The sequence below is a fragment of the Fomitiporia mediterranea genome, assembly GCF_000271605.1.
Source record: "Fomitiporia mediterranea MF3/22 unplaced genomic scaffold FOMMEscaffold_5, whole genome shotgun sequence".
Lineage (NCBI taxonomy): Eukaryota > Fungi > Basidiomycota > Agaricomycetes > Hymenochaetales > Hymenochaetaceae > Fomitiporia > Fomitiporia mediterranea.
Genome location: NW_006760390.1, coordinates 3,531,309 through 3,555,392, shown reverse-complemented (window position 1 = coordinate 3,555,392; position 24,084 = coordinate 3,531,309). Strand labels below are relative to the sequence as shown.

Here is a 24,084-nt window from a genome sequence, read left to right as displayed (position 1 = left end):
TTGTACTATATTCCACTTTACTATATTGATTAGTATTCCTTCAATATAAACTGATCCAATTTAGAAATCGTTCCACATTTGTGCTTATCCATTATGCTCACTTTAACATGAACTGAGACAAACCTCGTAATGATTAGTGAATTGTTGTGAGACGCTGCCACGGATGAGAGAACCAGTGCTCGCCATGGGAAAATGAGCCCATAGTCAGTTTTCACAGGCGACCCAATGCCAAGGAGCTCTGCTTAGTGCAAATCTTGGTATCCGACCAAGAACTTGGAGACTCCAAGACATTCCCAATGCTTGACGTGAAGTCAAGATGTAAGTTAAGGCTAAGCGGCTTGTTATTTTTTGCAGAGAGAGGATAAAAATATCCCGACTTATCATCATGGCACCTCATGGGGGTGACATTGCTGGCAGTCTTTTCCAAAACTATGGAATATTCGCGAAAGGACAAGCCGCCCCTGCTTCTCTCCAAGCAGGCAGTATCTTTACTGAGTTGCAGTGTTGCGACGTTTTCGGAGCCCTTGGAAGCGGTTTCGAGCACGCATGCCACCTAACAGCGAAAACAATGCAACTTCGTTTCCAAAGATTTCAAGAAGAGCGAAATGAGACAGTTTTTCAGCTCGTTAGATCCGACGCATGATTTTTATTAAGCTGCAGGAGAGGAAAAGATGTGTCGATTTTTATGGTGATCGGCAGTAACCCAGATACGTGATTCTGAGTTTGAAAATTTGAAGTCAGAATAGCACAGACCATTATTCCTTTCTCAGCTTTTTCTTCTCATCGATACTCCACTATCTCCGCTTAGTTAGCTCGTTCTGTTATGTATCAGGTGGAAGAAGGAAAAGTCACGAATCCAAACTACTTTCGGCGCTGCCAGCACGCTCCGGCAGCGGATGTAACTCTGCTAGTACCGTGGAGACGCGAGTACTCAATCTGGCGGTCTGTTCGAAAGAGCTACGGTTTAGAGTGCGTCACATGGATGACCCGACCGACGAGCAGAATGATTTGGAACGTCCACGAGTGTCAATTACGATGAAGCCGGTATGAATGCTGCGGACTCTGGAAGTGTAACAATATCATCAGGACGGTGTGCCTGGCCACCTCTTGTTCACCCCATCCGCCCTCTGGTGTCTAAATGAAATAGTTCTTGTGAAAGACTGGTTCCGTTTCCCTAGCCAGGACTCTTCTGAGAAAATACTGTCCATAAGATAAGACAGCTTAACCCGCACCTTGGAGCTATTAAGGCTCCGCCGCTTGGTGGTCTGCTATCACGCAACGTACTGAACTCTAACACCCGGGTCCTTCTCTTCGATCTAAATCCATTTCTGACCAGATTGCCCCCGTGCCGTTCCAAATCTTTCAGAGCATGTTGCACGTTCTGAGCTAAATATACCTAAACCGCCCCGGACCTGTTGAAGCTATAAAGTCACGAATCTCTTCCGCTCGAGATCATCAAGTCTGCAGTACGGTAGCATATCTGAACTCGGCACCTATTCGAAGTAACTCTGCACGACCAGTATCATACCTGTTCTCTGCTACTCGATTAGTCTAGTCCAAATGTTCAATCTTAGCCTTTCACAATCTCGAAAGTCCAACTCGACGACCAGCAGCATAAACGTATGTGGAAGAAAATGGTGTACTGGCATGCCTTTTCCTGATATTTGATCTTTCTAGACATCGTCGACAAACTCATCTCCGTTATCGAGACTATCAATGCAATCTGGGTTTCGTCGCCTACACGATGCAGATTCAGTGAGCTTCACTCACCACCATTTTACTGCCGATAATTTAACTCATTAAGTAGAAGCGTAAAAGCCAGAGCTCTTACCAATACTCTGTCTCAAGCCCATCGAGTGGCTATGTGAGAATTCTCGATCTCCCCGTTAATTATTTTAATTCATTGACACCGAATATCAGGCTCAGGACATGGACGATGATAATATCGCATGGGGCCCTGTTTCTCGCAAAAGGAAATGACTGTAAGAGGGATAGACGATTCAGTTAAAGACAAGGCACTCATAGATATCGGAGGAACATTATTATCATACTTATTGTATATATTGTTTGATTTTGGGTAATTTGTCTGTAAATGTTTCCGGGCTCTATTGCGCTATTGTTGTAGCATCTCAATAAGATTATTACCGCTCAATTTGCTTGATGGCACCTGGCCGTAACAGTTTGGAGAGTCTTGAAGAGTCTAGACCCTTTCCTATACCAGGCTGTATGTAGCAGTACTTCAATTGAAACTGATTGAATAGGACCTTTCTGTATTCCGCGGCATAGCTTAGGTACGATGCGGTCTTTGCACGACCCATTGAGCTTGAAGAACCACCAGTGAGGGACACGAATCTTGCCGAAATGACCGAGAATACACTATCGCGGAGTAACGATTGAAGAGGTGTATTCCGCACTGAAAGTAATTCCTCTAGAGGAACTAAGCCAGGGCTTCGTAATGATCGGTAACTGCGTCTCTTTCAAATTATCCCAATCAGAGAAAAGAAGAGGCCATAGCCGATCTCCAAGTTCGGATATAGGAATGGACGCCGTAAAGTTCTTTTTCATGGGAAAGATTGGATATGTGAGGGCAAGGCATCAGGTCGTCGAACATATGTTCTAATGGGAGGAGACACAGAAGGCGCCTTGCGTCCACCGGCAAAGAGTTCGAAACAGAGTTATGTGTAGGAAATTTGCCCATAGGAGCAGATGAATAGCTGCTTCACTAAAGTACTTCCATGCAGTCCAAGTCAGGTTCTACCGCATGTTGGAACGAGATAGGACGAAAAGGACCGCACAATCGTCATTGTAATTTCCTTGCCACACTAGTCCATGTCATATCTCGGAAGCGAACTGAGAGAATGTGCACCTTTACATGATGAAGTCTGGAGTGGAGCCCAAATTCCTTGATAAAGCATTGAAGCGGAGAAGAGGAAGCGATATAACGCACAGAGCAGAAGACGATAAAGGTGTCGAACACTCCGAGTCGGCACAGAAAGGAGTGCAGTTCTATGACGGCAGCAGAAGAACGAGGATCCATCGTTCTATAACTAGGCCCGAAAGGAAGAAGATGTCAATAGCAGGCGAGAATAGAGATGGCTGATTTTTTTGTTAGGTTGTGTTCAATGTAGAGGTAAGAAGACAGCAACTTGAAGCTAGAACTCGTGGGAATCTTTTGGTCGTCGACAAACAAGAATTCACAAAGCGATTCACGTTCGCCTTTGAACATCAATGAACATAAACACCAAATCAACACTGAGTGTTGATGTACCACTCCTCCCTTGAGCCAGGCACGCGTAGGTTTGCACCAACCACTTCTCGTAAGCGGAAGAAGAACGGATCTGAGAGCTTTGCTTTCGGAGTGACCTTCCGTTTCCGACTCCGTTTTAAGGCTTTTCTTCTCTCGACGGAGGCGGGCCTGTTCAAGCTCTGTGCCTTTTGGAAAGGACCCAAACCAATGTGCAGATTATCCACGGCCCTGGGCTGCAAATCACGAAAGACTTATTGGTCGAAGGGGTTTTCCCTAGTCATGAATCTAGATGAAACACAGGCAATAGTCTACCTTCCTTTCGGGATTCTTAAGACTGGGGTCAATCAAAGCTGTATGTCTGCTGCGGATGAGTTCATTCAAAAGCGGTCCTCAAGGCGCTCCACTCGTAGGATTCATACCGTCATTCGCCAGAACGAGCCGGGATTTATGTGCGAAATTCAATGACTCGTGAAACGAATGTGGGTCTGCCGCCTGTGGCGTTTTTCCATTATTTGCTCACCATTAGCTCGTTGGGGGCTCGGGTAATTTATTGCGTACGTATTGAATCGTATGGACGGAGTTTGGCTCTAGTCTGAGTTTGTGTAGGTCTTCAGCTTAGTCCAAATTCACATGACAATCATGAAACGGAGGCAAATTTCTCACTCATTCAATCGCTAACAAGGCGTAGGTTGAATGCCACTTTGCGGCATATTTACCGAGCAGGTTCTCGCTGTGCCTGAGTATGCTAGCATGAGGTGCAAGAAAAGAGAAGAAATTGTGGGCGCGAAAATTCGTGATTATCGTATTGCTGAAATATTTCTCGTGCTTGTGGTTATATGGGGCGCTTTCTACGTGGCTCGGTAAAAATAGAAAATATGGATATATCCAGCGCAGTGATTGCGAGCATCAGAGGTAGGCGCACAAGCTGTGTTCGGTCTAAACGGGCAAGGGAGCGCTGTGCGAATAGGAGGTCCATTTTTTATTTCGCCAACATCTCTTACTCGGAAGCCCCATCATATCTCTTTGCAACGTCACCACTTTTAACGCATCGGAGCCCATTACATAGTGCAAGGTACATTACTTGTTCTTACTCTAATCTCCAGAGGTCCACGCGCTAGTAATTTGTAGATTCCGCTTTCTAGCTAACAAAATGATGAATTATAGCGCTTCTAAGTCTGAGTGGCGCATGACCTCAAACCCATCGGAGTTCCGCAATATATTCTGAATCCTATTCGCGGACGCTGGATCATTTCATATCCTGTTCCTTAGTTTACGGCCGCGCGCGCCGGTGGGTGATCATGTTGGAGATCCATCCATCCAATATGAATTGGAGCACTCAGAACCGAGTTTCGCTATTGGGTCACACCTTCCATGGACCACAGTGAAAAGCTGTACACATGCACTAGATTATATATATAAGTTTGCAATGATATGTCAGCCCACTCTTGCCCATTTCCCCCACACCCCCGCCCCTACGCCGTCCCCATCTGTTACGCAGCAGCTTCGAAAGTCCCGACCCCGCCGCATGTGTGCTGCGCGCGCCCTGTGAGCTCATAAAAGCTTCTGAACAGAAACATTTGTGCAAGGACCGCGCCGTGCTGCGCTTCTTTCTTCCACCGCTTCTATCAATTTGCCTCCACCGGTCTTATTACTATAAAGGCCTGAAGGCCATCTGACGATTTTCACGTTCATCACGTCTCATACGATCTAAACATTCTATTCTTCTCGTCATGTCCTCTACCGTGTACTACGACAATTATCATACCTCCTCTTGGGGACCTGCTCCTGTATGTCTATGAATGTGCCACATCGCTGCTTTCCTGATCTTCCTCAACTCGTCCTGTCTTTAATATGTTGCAGTCGTATACCACCACAGAACGACAGCATAAATACCTCATCGACTATGATGAGAAATCTCATGGATCCAGTCGGCCATCTCGATCTGTAGGTATCCTGAAAGCAATTCGCTCGCGTCTTTGTCGAGTGTTTGGTTCCGTGAGTTTCTTCCAGTCACATAGCAAACATGTCCAATACTTAGTTTTGATGCAGCGTCGACTCGGAAACCATAAGAACAGCAGTGTTGACAGTCTTGCATATGCTAAAAGTGACGATGATTCGGTATGCAGACGCCCTTCTGTCCTCGAAAGCAATAGCATTAACCTGTGTTACCATTAGTACGCAGAATCGATTGATGAAGATAACATGGCATGGGGAAGGCCGTCCAAACGCCACACCCGCCACAATCGGCGGTCCGCGAGGCGAGAGAGTCAAAAAGAGCAACATTTATCCCCGCGTAGCCCGGATTCTACCCAAGCTTCATGTCGGCTTTGGTAACAATCCCGGTTTTCTTCCCTTCCTCCTTTGTGTTCCCTGCGGATTCCCTGCCATGCAATTAATTGCACTCGAAAGTGCAGAGACATTTTGTATTGATACCTCCAACAACGTAGCGCAGATCACCATTTGTACTTTTAGCTTCCAGAATACGGACCTGACATTTGTTTTGCATGTTCGGCTTGTCGGCGTTGCCCCTTAGAAGCCGCGGAATTGCCCAAAATTTCCGTGCCGTCTCCCATGAATCATAAGCGAGGCTCTTGACCTGAAGTTTGATATTTAAGTTATTTTTACCTGCAGGGTGCAGATGACACAGCGAGGGTTGCATCTTCCTCTTAGAAGAGCATCGTAGAAGCGATCCAGCATATGCATTGAAGGGTCGACTATGAGGAAGCAGTTGTCAGCCGAGCCTGGTATCTTGTGCCGAGGTCCCATTGCAACACGGGAGATGAAGGAGTCGGATATTCCCTTAGGAAAAGCTCTGGGTCTGCTGGTGTTCAGGAAGACTGTCTTAGAAGAGTAGAATTTGAAACTTTCGAGGTCGGGAGTATAATCTTCCGTGATTCGCGAAACTCGTGTGGGTTTGCAATACCGGATTCAAGTAGAATCGAACAGTCGAGGCTACCAACGTTTGTAACGAAGGAGATGCGGTAAGGAAAGGGCGCTCCAGAGCACATGCTTTGCGGTAAGAGAGCGGCTTCATGTTATCAGAGGTCCTCGAGAGCCTCACCTGCCCATACTGGGCGAACGAGCTGCCGGGAAAGAAGTAGGACACTATCTATGTTCTGTGATATGAGATGTGTTTAGAGGAAATGTTGATGCGCAATTAGGCAGAGAAAAGTTGCTCACAAGTAAATGATCATCAAAGAGTTATTGTTAGGCTTCTAAGAATACTGGTTAAGAATAGTTGTCATGTCATGTCGGATGTAAGCGGCATGCATCAGATTACTGGCTTCTGAGGAGGAGGGCTTTCACGGTGGAGTAATTGTGCTTCTTCCTCGAGTCTTGCAATTGCGTCCGATACTTGGCTGCCCTCAGAGAGGTCAAGTTTTATCAGGTCTCGCTCCATGACACGCCCAAAGGTCTCTACAAGCTTGGGTATCTGGCCAGGCACAGTAATACCAGCACTGGCGGCTGTTATGCTTCTCCCAGCAATTGACCCGGCCTTCACGTCTGCCAGTCCACAGGCAACGATTGTGTTAAACCATTGACAGGGTTCGGGAGTGACATTGAGCGCGAAGCCATGATTCGTAAGTCGATGGCGTACTTGGACGCCAATGCTTGCAAGCTTCGTCTTCGCACCACGTCCATCTCCGTCGTCTACAAATACACCGGTATGTTCTGACGGAGCATGTATGATCCCGTGCGATTCCCGAAGGAAGTCCTGGATTGTACGCTGGAGCCTGCAGATATAGTCGCGCACGGAAAGCGCGGGTGTCGTCCGACCGAGGTCTATCAACGGATATCCGACGATTTGTCCTGGACCGTGGTAGGTCAAGATGCCACCACGCTGAGTACTTTCGAAGTCCGCGCCCATTCGATGTAATCGCGTCCTCTCATCGCGAATCTCGTCTTCTTGTTGCCTTCTCCCTGCTGTGAACACTGGCCGATGCTCCAACAGCAATAAATAGTCTCTGTGATCTCCAGATGCGCGTCTTCGTTCTAACTGCACACCGTGAATGAAGTTTTGAAGAGCCAGAGTCCGTGCATAAGGTAAAGGAGAGGAGAAAAAGTGATAGAATATTGGAGACAGGCTCATGATGGTTGGCGACTGCGGTGAGCAGGGACGTGTTGTGCGCTTTGTCCAAGTCCGACGCTCTCACGATCTCGGGACCGAAACGAAAATATCATAAAGATCCAACTTGCACCTCTTCATATTCTGTTTATTGTCGAAATCCAGGAGAATCTCCACGACAAGGTAAACAACCAAAGGCATCATCTACTAAGGTATCTACTTGTCGAGTCCGATAAAGCACTCCAATCAACTAGGTTATAGAAATGCAACCTTTGCTTTCGGTGGCCACTGTATATTAATATGCACTGGAACCGAAACCAAGGATCTGGATTTGTGCTTCTGTCTTCGAAGTTAAAAATGTTTTATGACATGGAGTAGCTTTGATTCCATGAACTTCTTGCACGACTTGAAGTATGTGTAATCTCTTCTCGAGCTATGCTGCTGCCTCCAACCTCGAACCCATTCGGGTACGCAATTAACATCATCGACAAATGGTAGTTCTCCAGCTCTTCTAACTGTTCTTGCAAATGGGTATGGTATGATAGAGGCACTAGTTTTCTATACTCCTCGTGCGATTGGACCTAATCAGCGTCTCCGGTGGTCAGCTTTCTTCGCCTGGTCCATCTGTTCCCGGTTCTTATTGTCGATCATTCGCTTGCCAAGAGTGCCAAAAGATTGCGCAACTTCCATTTTCAATTCAGATAACCGCGCGCCTGGAACAGAGATAACACAAACGCGCATATGAACATGTCTAAAATGTCTCTCCTAGCCTGAAACCCTGTCAATTGAGCCCTGGAACTATATAACATCACATGCTATGGCGCAATTTCTCTCTTCTATTCGGTGTCGCTGTTGATGTCGATGTGGAGCGCTTTTTATGTCGGACATGAAAATCTACTCGAGCTTGAACGCCCACCATGTCGCCGTCCAAGTCGTCGCATGCTAATGAGGACGCAAAGGACGGAAAATCAAACGAGTCATTTGGTACACCGAGTGTTTCGAGCGTAAAGGAGCACGAAACGCTTGATTTGTTTGATGGCAGTGTAGATCCTGTTTATCAGGCCAAGGCGCGCATCTTGAATAATGCGATTCAAGAAATTGGAATGGGGAAATACCAGGCAAGCTCGCATGTTATATGCATATTTATTTCCAATACTCATTTTGTTCACGAATAGTGGCAACTGTTCGTTGTTGCAGGATTCGGCTGGTTTGCGTTAGTTCTTTACTTCACGAATACATAGCAAGCACTGAACCTTTTTTTTTTACAGAGATAACCTTTGGCCGGTAAGTTTATTCTCTATACGCTAAGTTTACTTATATAATCTTCCCCATCTACTCTTTTAGATTGTTACTGGGCTTATCCTTGATCCCGTCGTGACCGAATTCCAATTCCAAGGGCCATTCTTGAAGCTCGGTCAAAATATCGGCCTCCTCGTCGGAGCCTTTTTCTGGGGCCTTGGCAGTGATATTTGGGGAAGAAGGTTAATCCATTCCACTTCTTCCGGTAAACTCTCCTTCATGGAACTTCATTTTTCAGATGGTCGTTCAATATCACCTTGTTGATCACGGCGGTATTTGCGATAGCGGCAGGTGGCTCTCCGAACTACGTTGCTTTAATTTGGTTCGCTACGCTTTGGAGCATTGGAGTCGGTGGCAATCTTCCTGTTGATTCTGCGGTATTCTTAGGTGAAGTATCAGAACGATAATTAATCTTCGATTTATTCATGTGTATGCTTTAGAGTTCATTCCGGGAAGCCACCAGTATCTGCTAACTATCTTATCCATATGGTGGGCTTTTGGACAGCTTATCGGGAGCTTGGTGATTCAATATCATCCAGTATGGCAACTTGTTGGTGACTTACTTCTGTTAGATCGCTTGGCCTCTCATAGCGAACTTCTCTTGCGAAACGACCGCTCAAACGTGTCCTCGGTCGCAGAATCAAGGATGGCGCTATTTCCTATTTACGATGGGTGGAACAATGTTCTTCCTCTGGGTGATCCGTTTCTTTCTTTTCGACTTGCACGAGAGTCCCAAATTTCTTATGGGTCGAGGCCGAGATGAGCAAGCTGTGGAAGTTGTACACAAGCTTGCGGCTTACAACGGTACGACAAGCACGTTGACTGTGGAGCATCTGAAAGCCGTAGAGACGAATGAGGAGTCTACGAAGGGAGGAGGAGGAGGGGGAGGAAATCTGGATACGTCGGCTTTGGCTGCTGCGAAGAGGAAGCTGGAGAAGTTCAATGGTGGACATGTGAAGGCGTTGTTTGCGACTCGTAAGCTTGCGTGGAGCACGAGTTTGCTAATTGTGTTGTGGGGTACGTTGGGATTTCACCGTCTATTTGCAAAAGTATTGACTTTTCTGGTCATTGATTATCTAGCGTTGATTGGCCTTGCGTTCCCTTTGTAAGCCTTTGATTTGTTTGTGAATAAGAGAAATTTGCTGACTGCTATGCAATTCTAGGTACAACAGCTTTGTGACATACTTGTAGGTAAATACAGGTATCTGCTAGGATTAAGGCTAACGAACGCCTAGCCTTGCTACCCGCGGTGCAGACTTTGGCGATGGCTCACTGTACATCACGTATCGAAATGTAAGCTTCAATGCTCGATAAGGGTCTTTGCATGTGCCTAATTTGCCATTAGCAAGTGATTCTCAGCGTAATCGGAGTTCCTGGTGCTTTGCTTGCTGGATGGTCTGTTGAGTTGCCGCATTTAGGAAGAAAAGGGACACTGTCGATTTCGACAAGTGAGGGTTCCTTCATTCCTTCTAGCTGTATCAACATTCTGATATAATTCATTGTTCAGTATTGACGGGTATATTCCTGTTTGCGAGTACGACAGCTCGGACGTCGGATGCGCTTTTGGGTTGGAACTGCGGCTACAGTTTTACGAGTAACGTTCGTAATCTTGAGAGTATTCTTATTTACGACCTTGCTTACTGTTTATTAGATTATGTATGGAGTTTTGTATGCGGTGACTCCGGAAATCTTCGCGACGAAGGATAGAGGAACAGGGAATGGGATCGTGGCAACTGCGAATCGTATTTTCGGAGTTATGGTAAGGTTATATGCGCTCGGACCAAATCAATAACACTGATTCATGAACGACATGTTTGTTGTAAAGGCACCTGTAATAGCTTTATACGCCGACCTGACCACATCGGTACCGATTTGGATTTCGGGAGCCTTGTTCCTTTTGGCGGGGTTGATTGCACTGTTGTTGCCTTTCGAGCCTCGGGGCAAGACGTCGCTGTAGAGTTGTCAATTGGCTTTTAAATTTTCTTTCTTGTTCCAAAATATCTTGCATGTGCTCCGAAAACGTTCCGATTCGTATTTATGGCATTAAGGAGGCCTGTAAAGTAGTTACCTGTGAATTATGAATAGACTCATAGAGTAGCTGTCCTCGATTCAGAGACGCGCGTTGTTTACGCGTTATTTACATGTCACAAAAACGTGATGTGACCGATGTAGTCTTCCTCAAACCTGTTAACGAGGGCGCTCTGTTGTAACAAGACCGTACAGAGGAACAAAATCCTCTCAAAATGCCGATAAACGATGCGCAGAAGAAAGCAATAGAGGAGGTGATTTCCGCCATTACCTCCACAGCGGCCGGAAGTCGCGGGAAGCGCAAGCTAGCAGATATGTTCCTCGAGTTGCCAGACAGGGATGCTTGGCCGGAATACTACGAGGTACGTTAAACTTGCTTTTGCTGCTGCTTATCGCTCTCATGTTTCGCTTTACAGGTAATACCGGAGCCGCGTTGCATTGATGGGGTGAAGTTCAAACTGGGGAGAACCGATAAGAAGGGTTACGACAAGGCTCTTGATGTCTACGAGGACCTTGCGCTTGTGTTTCTGAATGCATTGTATTACAATGAAGAGGGAAGTCAAATTGCAAAGGATGCGTCATTACTCAAGGCAGGTAGAATCATCCTGTGTATTTCTCTCTATTGCTAACCAGTTGCATAGGGCGTGTTTAGCAGCGAGTGGAAGAAACGATCTGTTTTGCCGACACCGTCAGACGAGCTTCCAGCTGCATCGGTACAAAGACAAAAACAAAAATCGTCGCAAAAACCTGCACAGCCCGCTGCTTCATCGTCATCATCGAAGAATCTGCCTCAAACACCTGCAACGAAGGCCACAGCGAACCCAAAACAAGTCAAGGCCACTCCTGCACCAGCTCCGGCCACTGCTTCGGCGCCGATCCCAGTCGCACAGCCGATACTTCCGCAGGCTCAGGCTCAGGATGCGGATATGGACGTTGATGTTGGTGGTGGACCTTCAGATAACGAGGCTGAACCAGAAAACTACGGTTATTCGGGTCCGATGTCGACTGTAACGCGAGACGCGGAGAGTGATGATATTGTATGGCAGCTTGAGCGAAGTCTGCCGCGGTGGGGAGGGTATGGAGATAAGGGGTGGTTTGAGGGTGTTGACCTTGTACGATCTCCTTTGTGTATGTGGCTATGGTTGTGTTGGAGCTTACCGTCGTGTAGGATCGTTGTGCTGACATTGCGCATGCCATCAAGAGCCACAAGGACGTTGTGAGCAACAGCCGTGTCGCAGCTGCCTTGGATGTCATTCCTGAGGATATCGCTATCAAGAACCTGTCTTTCAATGTACGTGTTTCTTACTCTAGTCCTACTGTAGCTAATTAACTCCATTGTAGTATCCTCTTTCTCTCAAGCTTATAGAGGTAAGTTTAACGATTGCTATCATGCGCCCTCTTCTCACTTGTGTCCAACCCAGTCGAAAGCTCGTGCGAAGGAGTATGCTTCGTCTAAAGAGTTCGACGTCGACATGATCCGTCTATTTGAGAAAGCGCGGCGTTGGCACGATATCGGCAGCGACCAATACGGCGACGTTCTTCTCCTTCAGGTAACTACTTCATTTTTTCTTTTACCCTCTTAGTAATGCTGAAGTTCCACCAGCGTCTGTACCAAGCTCTTACATCTCCGACACCTCCACCTGGTCCTCCATATGCGTCCCAGACCAACTTCTCGTCGATTCGTGCAGGCCCAGGGACGGCCCGACCTCTACACGGCTCTGCATCGACAGATTCGGACCTTGTTCCTGGTGTTACGACTTTTCGTGTATCTAGCAAAGACCGGCATTTCGTTGACGAAGTGAATTACAAAGGCTGGTCAATACGTCTTGCGGACTGGCTTCATCTCGCTAATCCAGACGATCCGAACCGACCAATCGTTGCACAAGTTTTTAGATGCTGGATCAGCGATGAGCCATCAAAGGCTGGACGTCCTGGTGTGACAGCATGTTGGTATTACCGGCCTGAGCAGACGTACCATCCTGTAAACCGTGAGTTTTGGGAAGGTGAAGTCTTCAAAACGGGACACTTTGCGGACCATCCGCTCGAGGATGTCATTGAGAAGATCGCAGTCCAGTTTACTGCGCGACACCTCCGCGGAAGGCCTCGTGCACCATTTTGGTGGCCTGGCTGGCCGCTGTACGTCTGTGATAGCCGGTACAACGACCGCGAGCGGGTGTTTGTAAGGATCAAGAATTGGGCGAGCTGTGTGCCTGAGGAAGTACGAAAGAAGCCGGATTGGATGCATATCTATGAGTTTGAACGGCCAGTTGCGCCTAGGCGCCTAGGCAGCCCCTTTCTTCCGCAATCGAATGTGAAGGGAAGACGTGGTGGGCGTTTGCCGGGTGGTATAGGGGATGCAGTCGAGCGTGCGGATGGTGAGAAGATTGAAGGTGGGGGCACTGGACGGAAGAGACCTCGGAAGTCTGGTGTGATATCTGCTGCGCCTGGTCCTGGACCAAGTCGAATTGCGCAGGCATCTATTTCGACAACGGCTCAACAGGGGGCACATGCTTCGTATACGCAGCAAATGCCGAGTCATACTACGTATAATGCTCCGCAGCAAGCTGCTGCTGCGTCTACGACTGCTACACCAGCGCCTCGGCCTGCTCCAAAGGATCGTGGCGTTATTACTGCTGCTGGTGGACCCTCGATTCTTCCGAATGCATTTACTGCGAAGCTTCCAGCCGAAACGGGTACGTATACCTATTCTGTGCATCATTGACGAAGTTACTTACGCGTGATCAGCTCGGTACTTTGATCGAGACCCTGACACGAACGAGGTTCTGTGGTTTTCCGGACCGCCTGTTGACGTCGCCCGTCCCGTTACACCCCGGCATAGTTTGGAGTACCTACATTTCCTTGCGATGAAGCGGAAGCGTGAGATGGAAGGGAATACTAGGGAGGAGAGTGATGATTCGAAACGCTCACGAACGGTAAAGGCTCCTCCGGCGGCTAGTCAGCTGTTGGAAGAGCTTTGGACACGTACTTGTGGTGAAGCGACGAGTGGATGAGAATTTGTTATACTTATTGTGTTTGTCATTATAACCTCCTTGTCTATGTGGTACTTTGTATCTTTGTTGTCAATACCACCACTTAGACCATTAGTCGAGTCTAATGTAACGATAGCCTTCACGTCACTTTTGTCTAGTGTTATTGATTCACTCCATTGCAAAGCCGAACCTAGGTCCAACGACTATCGATCTGCTGGGTTCAGAGTAAGTAAGGGGCAGACAAATTTTGCTTTTCGAGCCTACTTGTTGCAGACGCCCCTCGAACTTATGATTCATTTCCACTGTTCACTTAGTGCTCAATGTTAGTCATCACCCATATACGGCAAGTGAGCCGTGATCCGCGTCGCTGACTGGCAATGCACAGTAGCAGTGTTCGTTACATAGCACTACTCGAAGGTCGCAGTCCATCGTCCCCGACGGCGTCCACGACAATGGCAGACGGCCGTCCTCGACGGCGACCAGACCCCAGAGATGCACTAGAACCTATTGCGACAGATGCATCCACGTCAAACAGCAGCGCAAGTGCTCATTTTCAGGCTGTTTCCAGGACTATTCTAGCTCCCTTCCGTAAGAGAGGCGACTCGTCGAGGCTTCTGTCAGACCGTACGTGTTCAATCGTTTTGTTCGAAAAAATTATTCGGAATTTTTTATTGACGTGAAATAAAATAGTTGCTCCTGTGCTTATGACGCCGAAGATGATTAGTACGGCGGCGTCGAGTTCTTCGTCGAAGACGCGTGGGTCGTTGGGTGTATCTGACGCACGTATGGATCTTGCTGCACTAGGTCGTGCACCACTACGCTTTGGATTAGGTACGCGCAGGATTACGTCGACGGACTTGCAAGTAGCCGAAGCGAATGATGAATTACTCAACGTCGACGTACCCGAACCTGTTGGTGTCGCTTCAGATGTTAGTTTACTTCGTGGGTTCAAAGCTACCATTCCGAGCTCGCAGAGGAGTAAAAGCCGTCGGAGACAAACTCGGAACGTCGATGCTCCACATATGGGTCTTAAGAAGCTTGGTATGAGCGCGAGAGGGTTGTTGGCTGAGGAACACGAACACGAACACGAGAGCGGAAGTGAGGATGACGTCGTTATGGTGAACGCAACAACAACACATCCGAAAGCGAAAGGGCGACGCGGGCGTCGGACGCGCGAGAGTTTGGGAGCGAGCGTTGCGCTTGGGAAGGATGAGCTGCGTCGACAGGAGCAGGAAATCTTACTTGATAAAGAGAATATTCACGTTCGACGCACGCTCATGTTGAATGAGATCTCTGAGATAACTTCGAAGATCGACGCGTTGGAAGTTATCCGTACTCAACTGGAGACTGATTTGTTGAAGCTTAAGGAAGAGGAGCTAGAACTTGATGACGAGCGTAAGTGTTCTTTGCTTTCTATTTCTATCTTTGGGCTAGGCTGATATCTTCTACTTTAGTTGAAGGTGTACGAGAACGTACTCAGTTCGAAGACTCGCATAACTCAAAACGCGTTGACACAAGTTCAAGACGACGAAAAGGTCCAGCGTTCCTGCCCTCAGAGCATGACGACCTTCCACCAGGCGTCGCCTTCCTCACCCTTCCTGCCTCTTCCCAAAACGCAAACGCACCTATTACTGCTCTGGACTTCTCAGAGCCGTATGGTACACTAGTTTCCGCAACAGGTGACGATGGTGATGGTGATGACGACCCTGCTCCACGCGTATGGGATATGCTAGGCATTGAAGAAATTGGAAGGTTGCGTGGGCATACGGGTGCTGTGCATGCGTTACAAGTTGAGGATCATGTGTGTTTGACTGGTGGTGAGGATGGAGCGTTGAGAGTGTGGGATTTGAGACGTGTGGGTGAACAACTGGATGGGGAGATTATTAACCTTTCGGATATTCGTGAGGAGGAGGATGGTGAGTCCTCCTCTGGTATGAGAGGTGGAAGTGGGAATGGGTCTGCAGCGGCGACGGACGGACCTTGCGCACGCGTACTCGAAGGACACAGTAAAGCAGTCACAGCACTGTACTTCGAAGAGAACTGTCTTGTGAGCGGGGCGTCTGACAAGACGTTACGTCAATGGGACCTTACAACGGGGCAATGCGTCATGACAATGGACATACTCTGGGCGATCGCACACCCTTCTTCTTCTGGTTCAGGTGTAAGTGTCTCCGGGGCTGCGACTGCGATTGGGAACAACTTTGCGGCTCCTATGCCGCCGAGGAGTGATGGGAGTTGGGATATGTATCAGGATTTTGTTGGTGCGGTACAGTTTTGGGGGTATGGACTTGTTAGTGGGAGTGGGGATGGGGCTGTGAGGATGTGGGATAGTGAGTCCTCGCTCCTTGTCTTTCTCTTGATGATCTTGATGAGTAGTTGATGTTACTTGCTCGATATTGCAGTGCGTACTGGACAGGCACATCGGACGCTCCTTGGGCATACGGCACCGGTTACGTCTTTGCAGTTTGATCAGCTTCATGTTGTTACTGGTAGCCTAGATAAGTCCATTCGAGTGAGTCCATCGTGCAAATAGTCGGATTGGTGCAGTACTGAATAAGTGTGCGTAGATATGGGATATCCGAACGGGTGGAATTTTCGAAACGATCAAGTTCGACCATGGTGTGACTGCGTTGCAATTTGATACGAGGAAGATCGTTGCTGCTACGGGTGAGAATGGTGTGAAGGTTTATAACCGCACGACGATGCAGCTTTCCTCACTTACGACGAACGGACATACAAAGCCTGTTGAACGATTACGCTATATGGATAGATACCTTGCGACGGGTGGACGGGACTCGACGGTTAAGATCTGGGCGTTATAGTACACTTCACACAACCAAAGAAAATTCGACAAATTCCTTTCAGAGTCGACGTTGAACAATACCAGATCAATTAATATCTTGACGCTTTGAATTTACATAAAGCCACCGACTTTTCTTATTTGGTCAAATAACAAAGATGCGCTACATATTTTTTATTTTTTTTCATCTTTCGCTTCCTTCCTATTCGCCGATAAAGTAAAAAGCGCTGCCTGCAATGTGTATATTACCCAACCCAACATTTCGCTTTCGCTAAACATGCTTCACATATAGACTTACTCTTTTCTTTTTTCAAAATAACAAAGAAAACTTTTATCCTCGAGACGCGAGAAAATAAGATACTTAAGTTGATGCATAATGCTACAAAATTGATGTGTGTGAATGTATGTATGTACATGAGGTCGTAAGTAAAATAAGTAGGGATGAGTTTGCTTTGTTTTTTGGTCAGCGATGCCAACGGAAGTCGATTGTGATGTCGAGTCCGTAGGGTCGTAAGTCGTAATATGGACGGAGGAGTTTGGTGGGTTGTGTAGGTATGGGAGGGGCGTCTGTTATGCTGTGCTCTGAGTTTGCGGGCACTGTTTCCTGAACTGGTTCTGATCGTTTTGTTTCCTCAGGCTGCGAAGCCGCGTTTGAAGTGCTTTTTGGACCGTTGGTGGCAGCGAGGGGGTGTGGGGGCGAAGGAAGGGGATGACCTGGTATGAGTCGGTATTTCGGTGTAGTTGATGTGGTCATCGTTGGGAAGAGAAAGTCGCGCAGTCCGCGAAGTGCGAATCTGGAGTTCGGATCCTTCTGTATATGTTCGGTTTGAGTGGCCTCGTCTGAGGGAGTGGCTTGTAAGTTCGATCCAGAGGAATCGCCAGTCGCAGCCTCGACTCCGTGTTCCTGAATGTTCTCCTTCTTTTTATGCCTTTCGTATTGCGACTCGATAGCCTTCCTCGCCTGATCAACACTCTCCCTCTCCCAAGCGGCGACATCTCCAGGGTGGAACAATCCGCTCCTCGAGAATACGTTACACCAACATCGATCGATGAGTTGGACGACTGGCGGGAGATCTAGGTTCACGTTCCAGCTTCCGATTGCATCGGTGCTCAAGTTATCCGTATTGCTGGTTAAGTTCGAATTTGCGTCTAGAGAAGGTATGGAGAGATTCGCACGAAGCGCCTCTCCGAACGTCGTTGCGTCCCCGATTGGATACGTAAGTGCTGACTCGACGGGTACCGCTTGCCAGTAGCACGAAGATGTGAAGAGTGCTGTTAAGAGCATCATGCAATAAAAACTACGAGAACCGTCGTTCAGCATCCAATTCAAGTCGTCTTACGCACAGGATCAGACAAGAAAAAGCGCACCAAGGTCTGGCATGAAGGAACAACGACACCAGGAAGACAGCCAAGAAGTACGGCGGTGCAGTCGGTAAGGGGAGGATAACTAGCGGTAGAAACCAGCGTGTACACCTGCATTTCATGATACTCGTCACTCAAACTTGAAAGATTGAATGTTGTGGGAGGAGTGAAGAAAACTTACCACATCGTATCGGAAACGAAGAAGAGTCGTAATGGATCATAATTTACGACAAATGCAGAGTTGGCTTTGTTAAGGACGCGTGGCACGTGATTTCTTGTTTGTATCTGTTTGTTCATTTGGATATTAGTGGTCCAACTACAGGTAAGGTAAGGAAAGTATAAACTCGACATAGTGTGACGCGACAGACTAACCCAATTTGGATGCAAACGATGATGGTGAAATACGACACTCAGTATCCCAAAAATGCAAATTTGAGCCGCATAGATATATTCAGCTTAATCTAACCTACAAAAGTATGTTTTTGATTTTTTAAAATATTGAGATTCGAGTGAGTTATTTCCAAAAAAAAAAAATTTTTTTTTGGTACCAAATGTACAGAAATGCAATTTGGTGAAATTTTGAATTTTTTCCTGAAGATTTTTGCCACTTCGGTTAAATATCTATTATATAATTATTTCCTTATATAGAACACGTGCCTGATGAGTAATGTACTTTTGATCAGTAAATAGAACAAGGAATTAATGTTGATGGAAAACACACACAATACAAAGGTTTCAAGTGTGCTGACAAATCAGCACAATCAGTATGCTGCTGTCAATGAATTCTGTTTAACCAGCCAGATTTTCAAGCTCAAAAGTCTGCAATTGAAGAATTGGTGGAAGGCTATGGACACAAGGCAGTTTTTTATCCTAAATTCCATTGTGAATTGAACTTCATTGAACAGTGCTAGAGTTATGCTAAATTCAACTACCAGATGATGCCTGCCCCTACTACTGAAGCTCAAATGGAAAAGCATGTTCAAACATGCCTTGATTCTATTCCTCTTGATTTCTTTCAAAAGTAAGTACTTTAAATCTTTCTTTCTTACAAAATTGATTTTATTATATGTTTTGTAAGTATTGTAACCAGTCTGCTCAGTTCATGGATACATATAGAAAGGGGTTGACAGGAGCACAGGCTTAATGGGCAAATAAGAAATACTATAGCCATAGAATCCTTCCAGCTAGTATTCTGGCTGAGCTGTAAAACCATAATCTATATTTTTTTTGTATTTACAAGTGCTAAAAAAAATGTCAATGTCCACCGCTCAATTTTTGCCATCAGGGTCCTTCCTAATGGGAAAGTGGCTGTGCTGTGACTGATGTGACATACTATGTCGAGTAGTTGCATTAATTCCACATCCAAGCCCTGAGTCCCACGGCTCTTTTTTGGTTAGTCTGAATTGGCCACTCACTGTCCAACTTGTATTTTACTAAGTCAAAATAAAGTCAGTTTTCTAATGAAAATACATATTCCCCTCCCTAATCCTATCCCCAAGCCTAGCCAATACCCAACCTAACAGCCCAACCTATCCTAAACCTAATTGGGGTGGCTTTGCCCCCCCAAACCCCCCCTCCTAACTTCTTAGTCTGAGAGCCACCACATAAGTATTATGTAAGTGGCCATTCAGGGTCGTCCAAAAAAGAGCTGTGAGACTCAGGGCTTGGATGTGGAAAGTCAAGTCTAATGTCGAGTTTATACTTTCCTTACCTTATGTAGCAAAAGTCTTCGTCATTCCTTAAAAGGTAGATGTATTTGTAAGTGATTTGCATGCCATACATAGAAATTAGATGTAGATCAATGCTTTGATCGACACATTGTGAAGTACAAAAAAATACAGAATTTTGCATTAATTTCACAAAATGGCTTGTATTTTCATGTTTTTTTGTGTGTATAATGTGTTCATGTATGCTAGAAATGTAAGACAAAGGTTTGATGTGTCTCTTACAGCCTTATAAGTCAACGCAAATCACTTACAGATACACTTACCTTTTGAGGAATGACGAAGACTTTTGCTACATACCTGTAATATTGTACACATTCCTAATTCAACAATATGAAGCTGTTTCCATTATGTCTTATTTTAGCGATCCATTCCTTCAAGTGTACGGGTGCTCTTCAAACGAAATACATCAAATTCTTCTGCATCTCGTTAAGCCCGAGGAATTCCCAATCCTTAGGATTGTACTCGACACTACCACTGGCCACAGAACCAGGTTCAGATCCCCCGCCTGTATATTCGATATGGATATTCGCGCGTACGCAAATGAGCTGCTCTCATTTAGTTAGTTCTCTAAGTCCAAAAAAAGCTCTTTACTCTACTTACATGAGCATCTGAATGATGGTGTAAGGGAGTCAACATTCTAAGTGCATGTAATTAAAGATCATAGTCAGTCACTTACAATAGACTGGAGCTGGGATCGAAACAGTGCGATTGGAACGGGCAAATGCATGGCATAGTCCAAACGTAATTGATTGGATACTATAATAAATGTCAGGCGAGAACGCACTTACATTTTTGCGGGACACTTACTCATCCGAGCTGAACTCATGATCATCCTTGATTACGATATAATGAGCCGGCCTCGATGCTAAAGTTAAGCACGAAACATAGATCCATCAATGGCCAGCCATAGACACAAGCCAGAAAAACTTGCTTCCAATTAGACCAGCATGCGACTGCAAAAAGAAATCGAACATCCTCGGGTGCGTAATCCTGCTATCATCCGTCACAAATCCAGATGGGCAGTTGCCCGAATTGTCGGCTCTCCTATCCTTTTTTCCTTTGAAAGGGAAGAATCGTATATGGTGCTTCTTCCCGACGACAACATATGTGATTTTGACGTCCTCTCTAGCCACCTTTCTCACATCCTCTGGAGCCCCTTTCCAAACGTCCGTGATTGTGTCTACAAAGGATCTTAAGCAGGCTCGTTTCCAACCTCTTTGGTAAGATGACAAACCTTGAATAGCCGTGATCTCTTCGTTACAGACGTTCGTGAGCTCGCCCTCGGAGAGTCCATCACGGTACACAAGGATGTGTGCAGGTAGATACCTGATTTTTATCTTTCTCTTTTTCTCCGGATCACTAGGATCAGGTACATCTACACTAACAAACTCACAAACCCGTTGTAATGCTTCCTGCATTTTGGGTACATGTGAGTAGTAGTATAACCGTAAGAGCACTTAGCGACTCACAACGAACATCTCCCTTAACCCTTCGATAACTTCTACCCGTGGTGTCTGTTGCGCACATAGTGCACAATATCTACTTGCATAGTTATCTACAGAATAGACAAGTGATGCCATTGAGGGCCTTAAACTGCCAGGCGCTGGATGCGATACATCCAAGCCTATGCCTAGTTTAATATAATAGAGTGTTTCAATAGGTTCTCTTACTGACCAACAACCATGGTAGCATCGCTTATTTTTGCTTGATGGATAAATTCCAGTCCGTTGCCCGTAGGAACGGAGTTGATACCTCCGAGTTTGACGTTGATCCTAAAACAGGAAGAGTAGTTAATATAAGGTGATCAGATTGCTGCGTAGAGCGCACTTTAGGATGACGTTGCATAAATACTGTTCGAGATGTCGGTCAAGTCTTGGAGGTCTGCGAGCCTGGAATCCCTGGACCATCAATCCTTTCTTCAGCTTTTCCGACTCCTGAGGTAAACAGTACTTAAAAAACGCCGCAAGAAGTACTGAGAAAGCATACCAGGCATTGTGTAACCATGCCACCGCTTTTCACTGTGTCCCCGACCCTCTTGATCTGGTCATGGACGATTGGGCCACCTCCTATTGGCAAGATAACAAGAAGTAAGAAATGAATCTTGAGCTCTTTCTCGCCGCGATTTTTCAGCACGCGCTTGACGACTGCATGCATGTGCTATATACATTGATAATCTGGTAAACTTGGCACGAAGCATGGATGGTATGATGCAAACCTGCAGCTTGTCTCCTTGAGGATTCGCGAGCTGAATCACAGCTCTTGGTAAGCCCCGTACTAACTGATACGTTTGAACTCCTAATATTCATTGTCTACATGAATATGGATGAAGAGAAGAAAAAGAGCCAGACTTACCCAAATAACCAAGACACACAAGTAGGCTCTGTAAAAGGGTCATACAATGCTCTGAAGTGATGCCTTGATCATAACATAGAACAGCCCAATCATCGATTTTACACGGCTTATGAAATGTACCCATGGACCGATGGGGTAGCTTCCATCCGCCGCTATCTGGGATCTACAGAAAGTGTAACATGACATTTATATCCAGTAATCCAGAAAGAATTACTAACGATTTCCTGCCCTGTGTACTTTATGGTCGGTGGCGGAAGAATCCTTCCATCTATCGAAAGGAGGTTACGGTCAATGCGGAGTCCCATGGAAGCAAGATTCTTTGGAGAAAATTCCTAGGCATACAGTCAGTAGTAGTTATGATTTCAATACGAAAGGCCTAAGAACCTGCAGGTATCTCTCAATAGTACTTCTCCTATGCTCTGGACTAGCTGAAGAGAAATCATGCAATTGCGACTGATAAATCGGATCCAGCTTCCTCTTGTAAAACTGTCCTTCGACTACTTCGAGCAGCTCGAATGGTATAATGTCGATCTTAGTTGCATTCTCATTGGATCTATCCTTTTTTACGACGCATATTCCTGGATATTCTGGATGAACTAATTTGTAGTTGTACCTCTGGCGAAAATACATCTAGACAGGTATTCTAGCAAGAGGTGCACTGTGCAGAATAATGACGGGCGCACCTGGACAGTCATCTTAGTTCCGTCATCTAGCTTAAAGGTCTCAAAACCTGCTTTTGCAACGAATTTTTTTATCGACCTCACACGGCCTGTTTTTCCCGTTGTTATTTGTCGTACGCGGACGTTTTTCAGGTGTGTCAGAAGCCTGTCTAGTGCTTCTGGTCTTAGGTTGACCATGGAACCTAAGAACCGACTTGCGACATTGTCGAGCCTGTCGCTCTCGTACCTAGTGACAATAAGCTCGGAATCCTCAATGAAAGGAGAATCTGTTACATTACATTGTTGTAGTACACACGTCAACGTTGAGGATCAGATGGTCACGGGCCAAACGTACATTCCTATCACGGCAATTGTTATCAGGTTGAGCAAACTTAAACTGCCATATCACGAAATGACATACGCGAAACATCCACGAATGAATTTGATTCCCGACCCCAAAGACCTTTGATCGGCCAAAGAATACATAGCATTCTTCTTCTCCACTCTCCTAAATCCGCTTTATGCACAAGCAATACATTTCAATAGTCATCCATGATCCAAAGGCATCATAACTTACTTTGGAGTTGAACTCTGAAAGAGGAGATTGAGGATCTGATGTGCAGTTAATGCCAGCTCGGACTGATGTTCTTGGTTGCAAAAGGATTCGAAATCACTATGCACAAATGTAAGACAATGTAAAGACTTCCGTTATAAGTATACCTGAAACATACACTCGAGAAATATAGCCAGCCTTTTGGAACCTCACCCGGACAGTGGGACCTATATTCGATTCCTGAAGCTCGAAGTGCAACTACATTATAAACATTAATTTCATGCAGCACAAATAGATAAAGCTCAACGACGCACATCTCTGTCAGGACCAAGGTCCTGTGAAGCATACAGCCCTGCCTTTCCATCGAAGACAACGTGCCCGGGCTGGAACGCATCTGGGCGGTCATGGATATAAAGCTTTTTGATTATATCCCTACGGCGAGTGATGTTTTTTATCTCTCGCTCGTTCGAAGCTCCGACTATGGCTAATTGCAATTAAGTAATAAACTATATGCTACGCCATATTAGCTAGGGAAGCTTCACTCACTGACTGGGTTGGATTACAACGCGTATGTAGTGAGTAATGTTTAAATGGTACAAGGATGAGTTCAAACTGACCATGATAATGGTGGAAAGCTGGCATGCGCAAAACGGAGATTCTAAAGCAGTTTGTAACTGCAAGGAACTTCTCGCCCTTAGTGCCAGATGACGGACGAGGAGCAAGAGTCATAGTAGCCATAGAAGGTATGTGTGATGTGATGCTCAGGATAAGGGAAATAGAAAATTCCTCAAAATATGACGAAGGCAGACAGTTCTCAACAAAGGCAGTGATGATGGAGGAGTGCGCAGTTGCGGCAAGTGGCACAAATGGTTAGTGTATCACAGAGCGTTAAAACAGAGAATTGTAGAATTGGACTTGTGGAAGGGAGACAAGTAGTACCCTGAGTGATATGGCGGAGGGAGAGGAAGGGAGAGAGAGTGCAAGATGCCCAAGTCAGTTTA

General features: G+C 46.2%; 8 protein-coding genes across 8 annotated transcripts; 5 read left to right on the top strand and 3 right to left on the bottom strand.

Moving 5' to 3' along the window:
* Window positions 1-385: 385 nt before the first annotated feature.
* Window positions 386-1,980, top strand: FOMMEDRAFT_155735 (uncharacterized protein; the record flags this gene model as incomplete). Its single annotated transcript, XM_007266120.1, has 7 exons — window positions 386-625; window positions 771-807; window positions 881-1,044; window positions 1,575-1,620; window positions 1,678-1,727; window positions 1,808-1,864; window positions 1,921-1,980. 7 exons carry the CDS (start codon window positions 386-388, stop codon window positions 1,978-1,980), a joined length of 654 nt encoding a protein of 217 aa, XP_007266182.1.
* Window positions 1,981-4,977: 2,997 nt separating this feature from the next.
* Window positions 4,978-5,929, top strand: FOMMEDRAFT_167739 (uncharacterized protein; the record flags this gene model as incomplete). Its single annotated transcript, XM_007266119.1, has 4 exons — window positions 4,978-5,034; window positions 5,108-5,242; window positions 5,297-5,365; window positions 5,430-5,929. 4 exons carry the CDS (start codon window positions 4,978-4,980, stop codon window positions 5,778-5,780), a joined length of 612 nt encoding a protein of 203 aa, XP_007266181.1. The 3' UTR covers window positions 5,781-5,929.
* Window position 5,930: 1 nt separating this feature from the next.
* On the bottom strand, window positions 5,931-7,274 carry FOMMEDRAFT_19813 (uncharacterized protein). Its single transcript, XM_007266118.1, has 2 exons — window positions 6,428-7,274; window positions 5,931-6,363 (listed from the first exon to the last, which is right to left on the bottom strand). The coding sequence occupies exon 1, from the start codon at window positions 7,113-7,115 to the stop codon at window positions 6,519-6,521; it is 597 nt and encodes a 198-aa protein (XP_007266180.1). The 5' UTR covers window positions 7,116-7,274; the 3' UTR covers window positions 5,931-6,363; window positions 6,428-6,518.
* A 956-nt stretch (window positions 7,275-8,230) lies between these two features.
* FOMMEDRAFT_167737 (MFS general substrate transporter) lies at window positions 8,231-10,654 on the top strand (the record flags this gene model as incomplete). The annotated part of the gene is made up of 14 exons (XM_007266117.1): window positions 8,231-8,443; window positions 8,489-8,526; window positions 8,582-8,597; window positions 8,658-8,794; window positions 8,851-8,999; window positions 9,053-9,132; window positions 9,185-9,629; window positions 9,693-9,717; window positions 9,776-9,799; window positions 9,848-9,905; window positions 9,958-10,060; window positions 10,120-10,211; window positions 10,264-10,371; window positions 10,438-10,654. 14 exons carry the CDS (start codon window positions 8,231-8,233, stop codon window positions 10,567-10,569), a joined length of 1,620 nt encoding a protein of 539 aa, XP_007266179.1. The 3' UTR covers window positions 10,570-10,654.
* Window positions 10,655-10,855: 201 nt separating this feature from the next.
* On the top strand, window positions 10,856-13,651 carry FOMMEDRAFT_167736 (uncharacterized protein; the record flags this gene model as incomplete). Its single annotated transcript, XM_007266116.1, has 8 exons — window positions 10,856-11,002; window positions 11,057-11,230; window positions 11,282-11,752; window positions 11,809-11,931; window positions 11,982-12,008; window positions 12,062-12,190; window positions 12,244-13,333; window positions 13,386-13,651. The coding sequence occupies 8 exons, from the start codon at window positions 10,856-10,858 to the stop codon at window positions 13,649-13,651; spliced, it is 2,427 nt and encodes an 808-aa protein (XP_007266178.1).
* A 764-nt stretch (window positions 13,652-14,415) lies between these two features.
* Window positions 14,416-16,452, top strand: FOMMEDRAFT_133815 (WD40 repeat-like protein; the record flags this gene model as incomplete). Its single annotated transcript, XM_007266115.1, has 4 exons — window positions 14,416-15,025; window positions 15,085-15,960; window positions 16,033-16,142; window positions 16,198-16,452. 4 exons carry the CDS (start codon window positions 14,416-14,418, stop codon window positions 16,450-16,452), a joined length of 1,851 nt encoding a protein of 616 aa, XP_007266177.1.
* A 915-nt stretch (window positions 16,453-17,367) lies between these two features.
* FOMMEDRAFT_36571 (uncharacterized protein) lies at window positions 17,368-17,902 on the bottom strand (the record flags this gene model as incomplete). The annotated part of the gene is made up of 2 exons (XM_007266114.1): window positions 17,368-17,728; window positions 17,799-17,902. Coding segments are annotated over 2 exons (465 nt in total), but the record flags the coding sequence as incomplete, so codon positions are not given.
* Window positions 17,903-19,911: 2,009 nt separating this feature from the next.
* FOMMEDRAFT_155728 (Piwi-domain-containing protein) lies at window positions 19,912-23,821 on the bottom strand (the record flags this gene model as incomplete). Its single annotated transcript, XM_007266113.1, has 21 exons — window positions 19,912-20,064; window positions 20,120-20,127; window positions 20,196-20,275; window positions 20,327-20,384; window positions 20,463-20,699; window positions 20,754-20,931; window positions 20,989-21,143; window positions 21,194-21,291; window positions 21,347-21,453; window positions 21,506-21,676; window positions 21,735-21,814; window positions 21,872-22,034; window positions 22,090-22,203; window positions 22,256-22,486; window positions 22,555-22,777; window positions 22,830-22,889; window positions 22,952-23,047; window positions 23,108-23,203; window positions 23,262-23,341; window positions 23,398-23,561; window positions 23,701-23,821. The coding sequence occupies 21 exons, from the start codon at window positions 23,819-23,821 to the stop codon at window positions 19,912-19,914; spliced, it is 2,673 nt and encodes an 890-aa protein (XP_007266175.1).
* Between the last annotated feature and the right edge of the window lie 263 nt (window positions 23,822-24,084).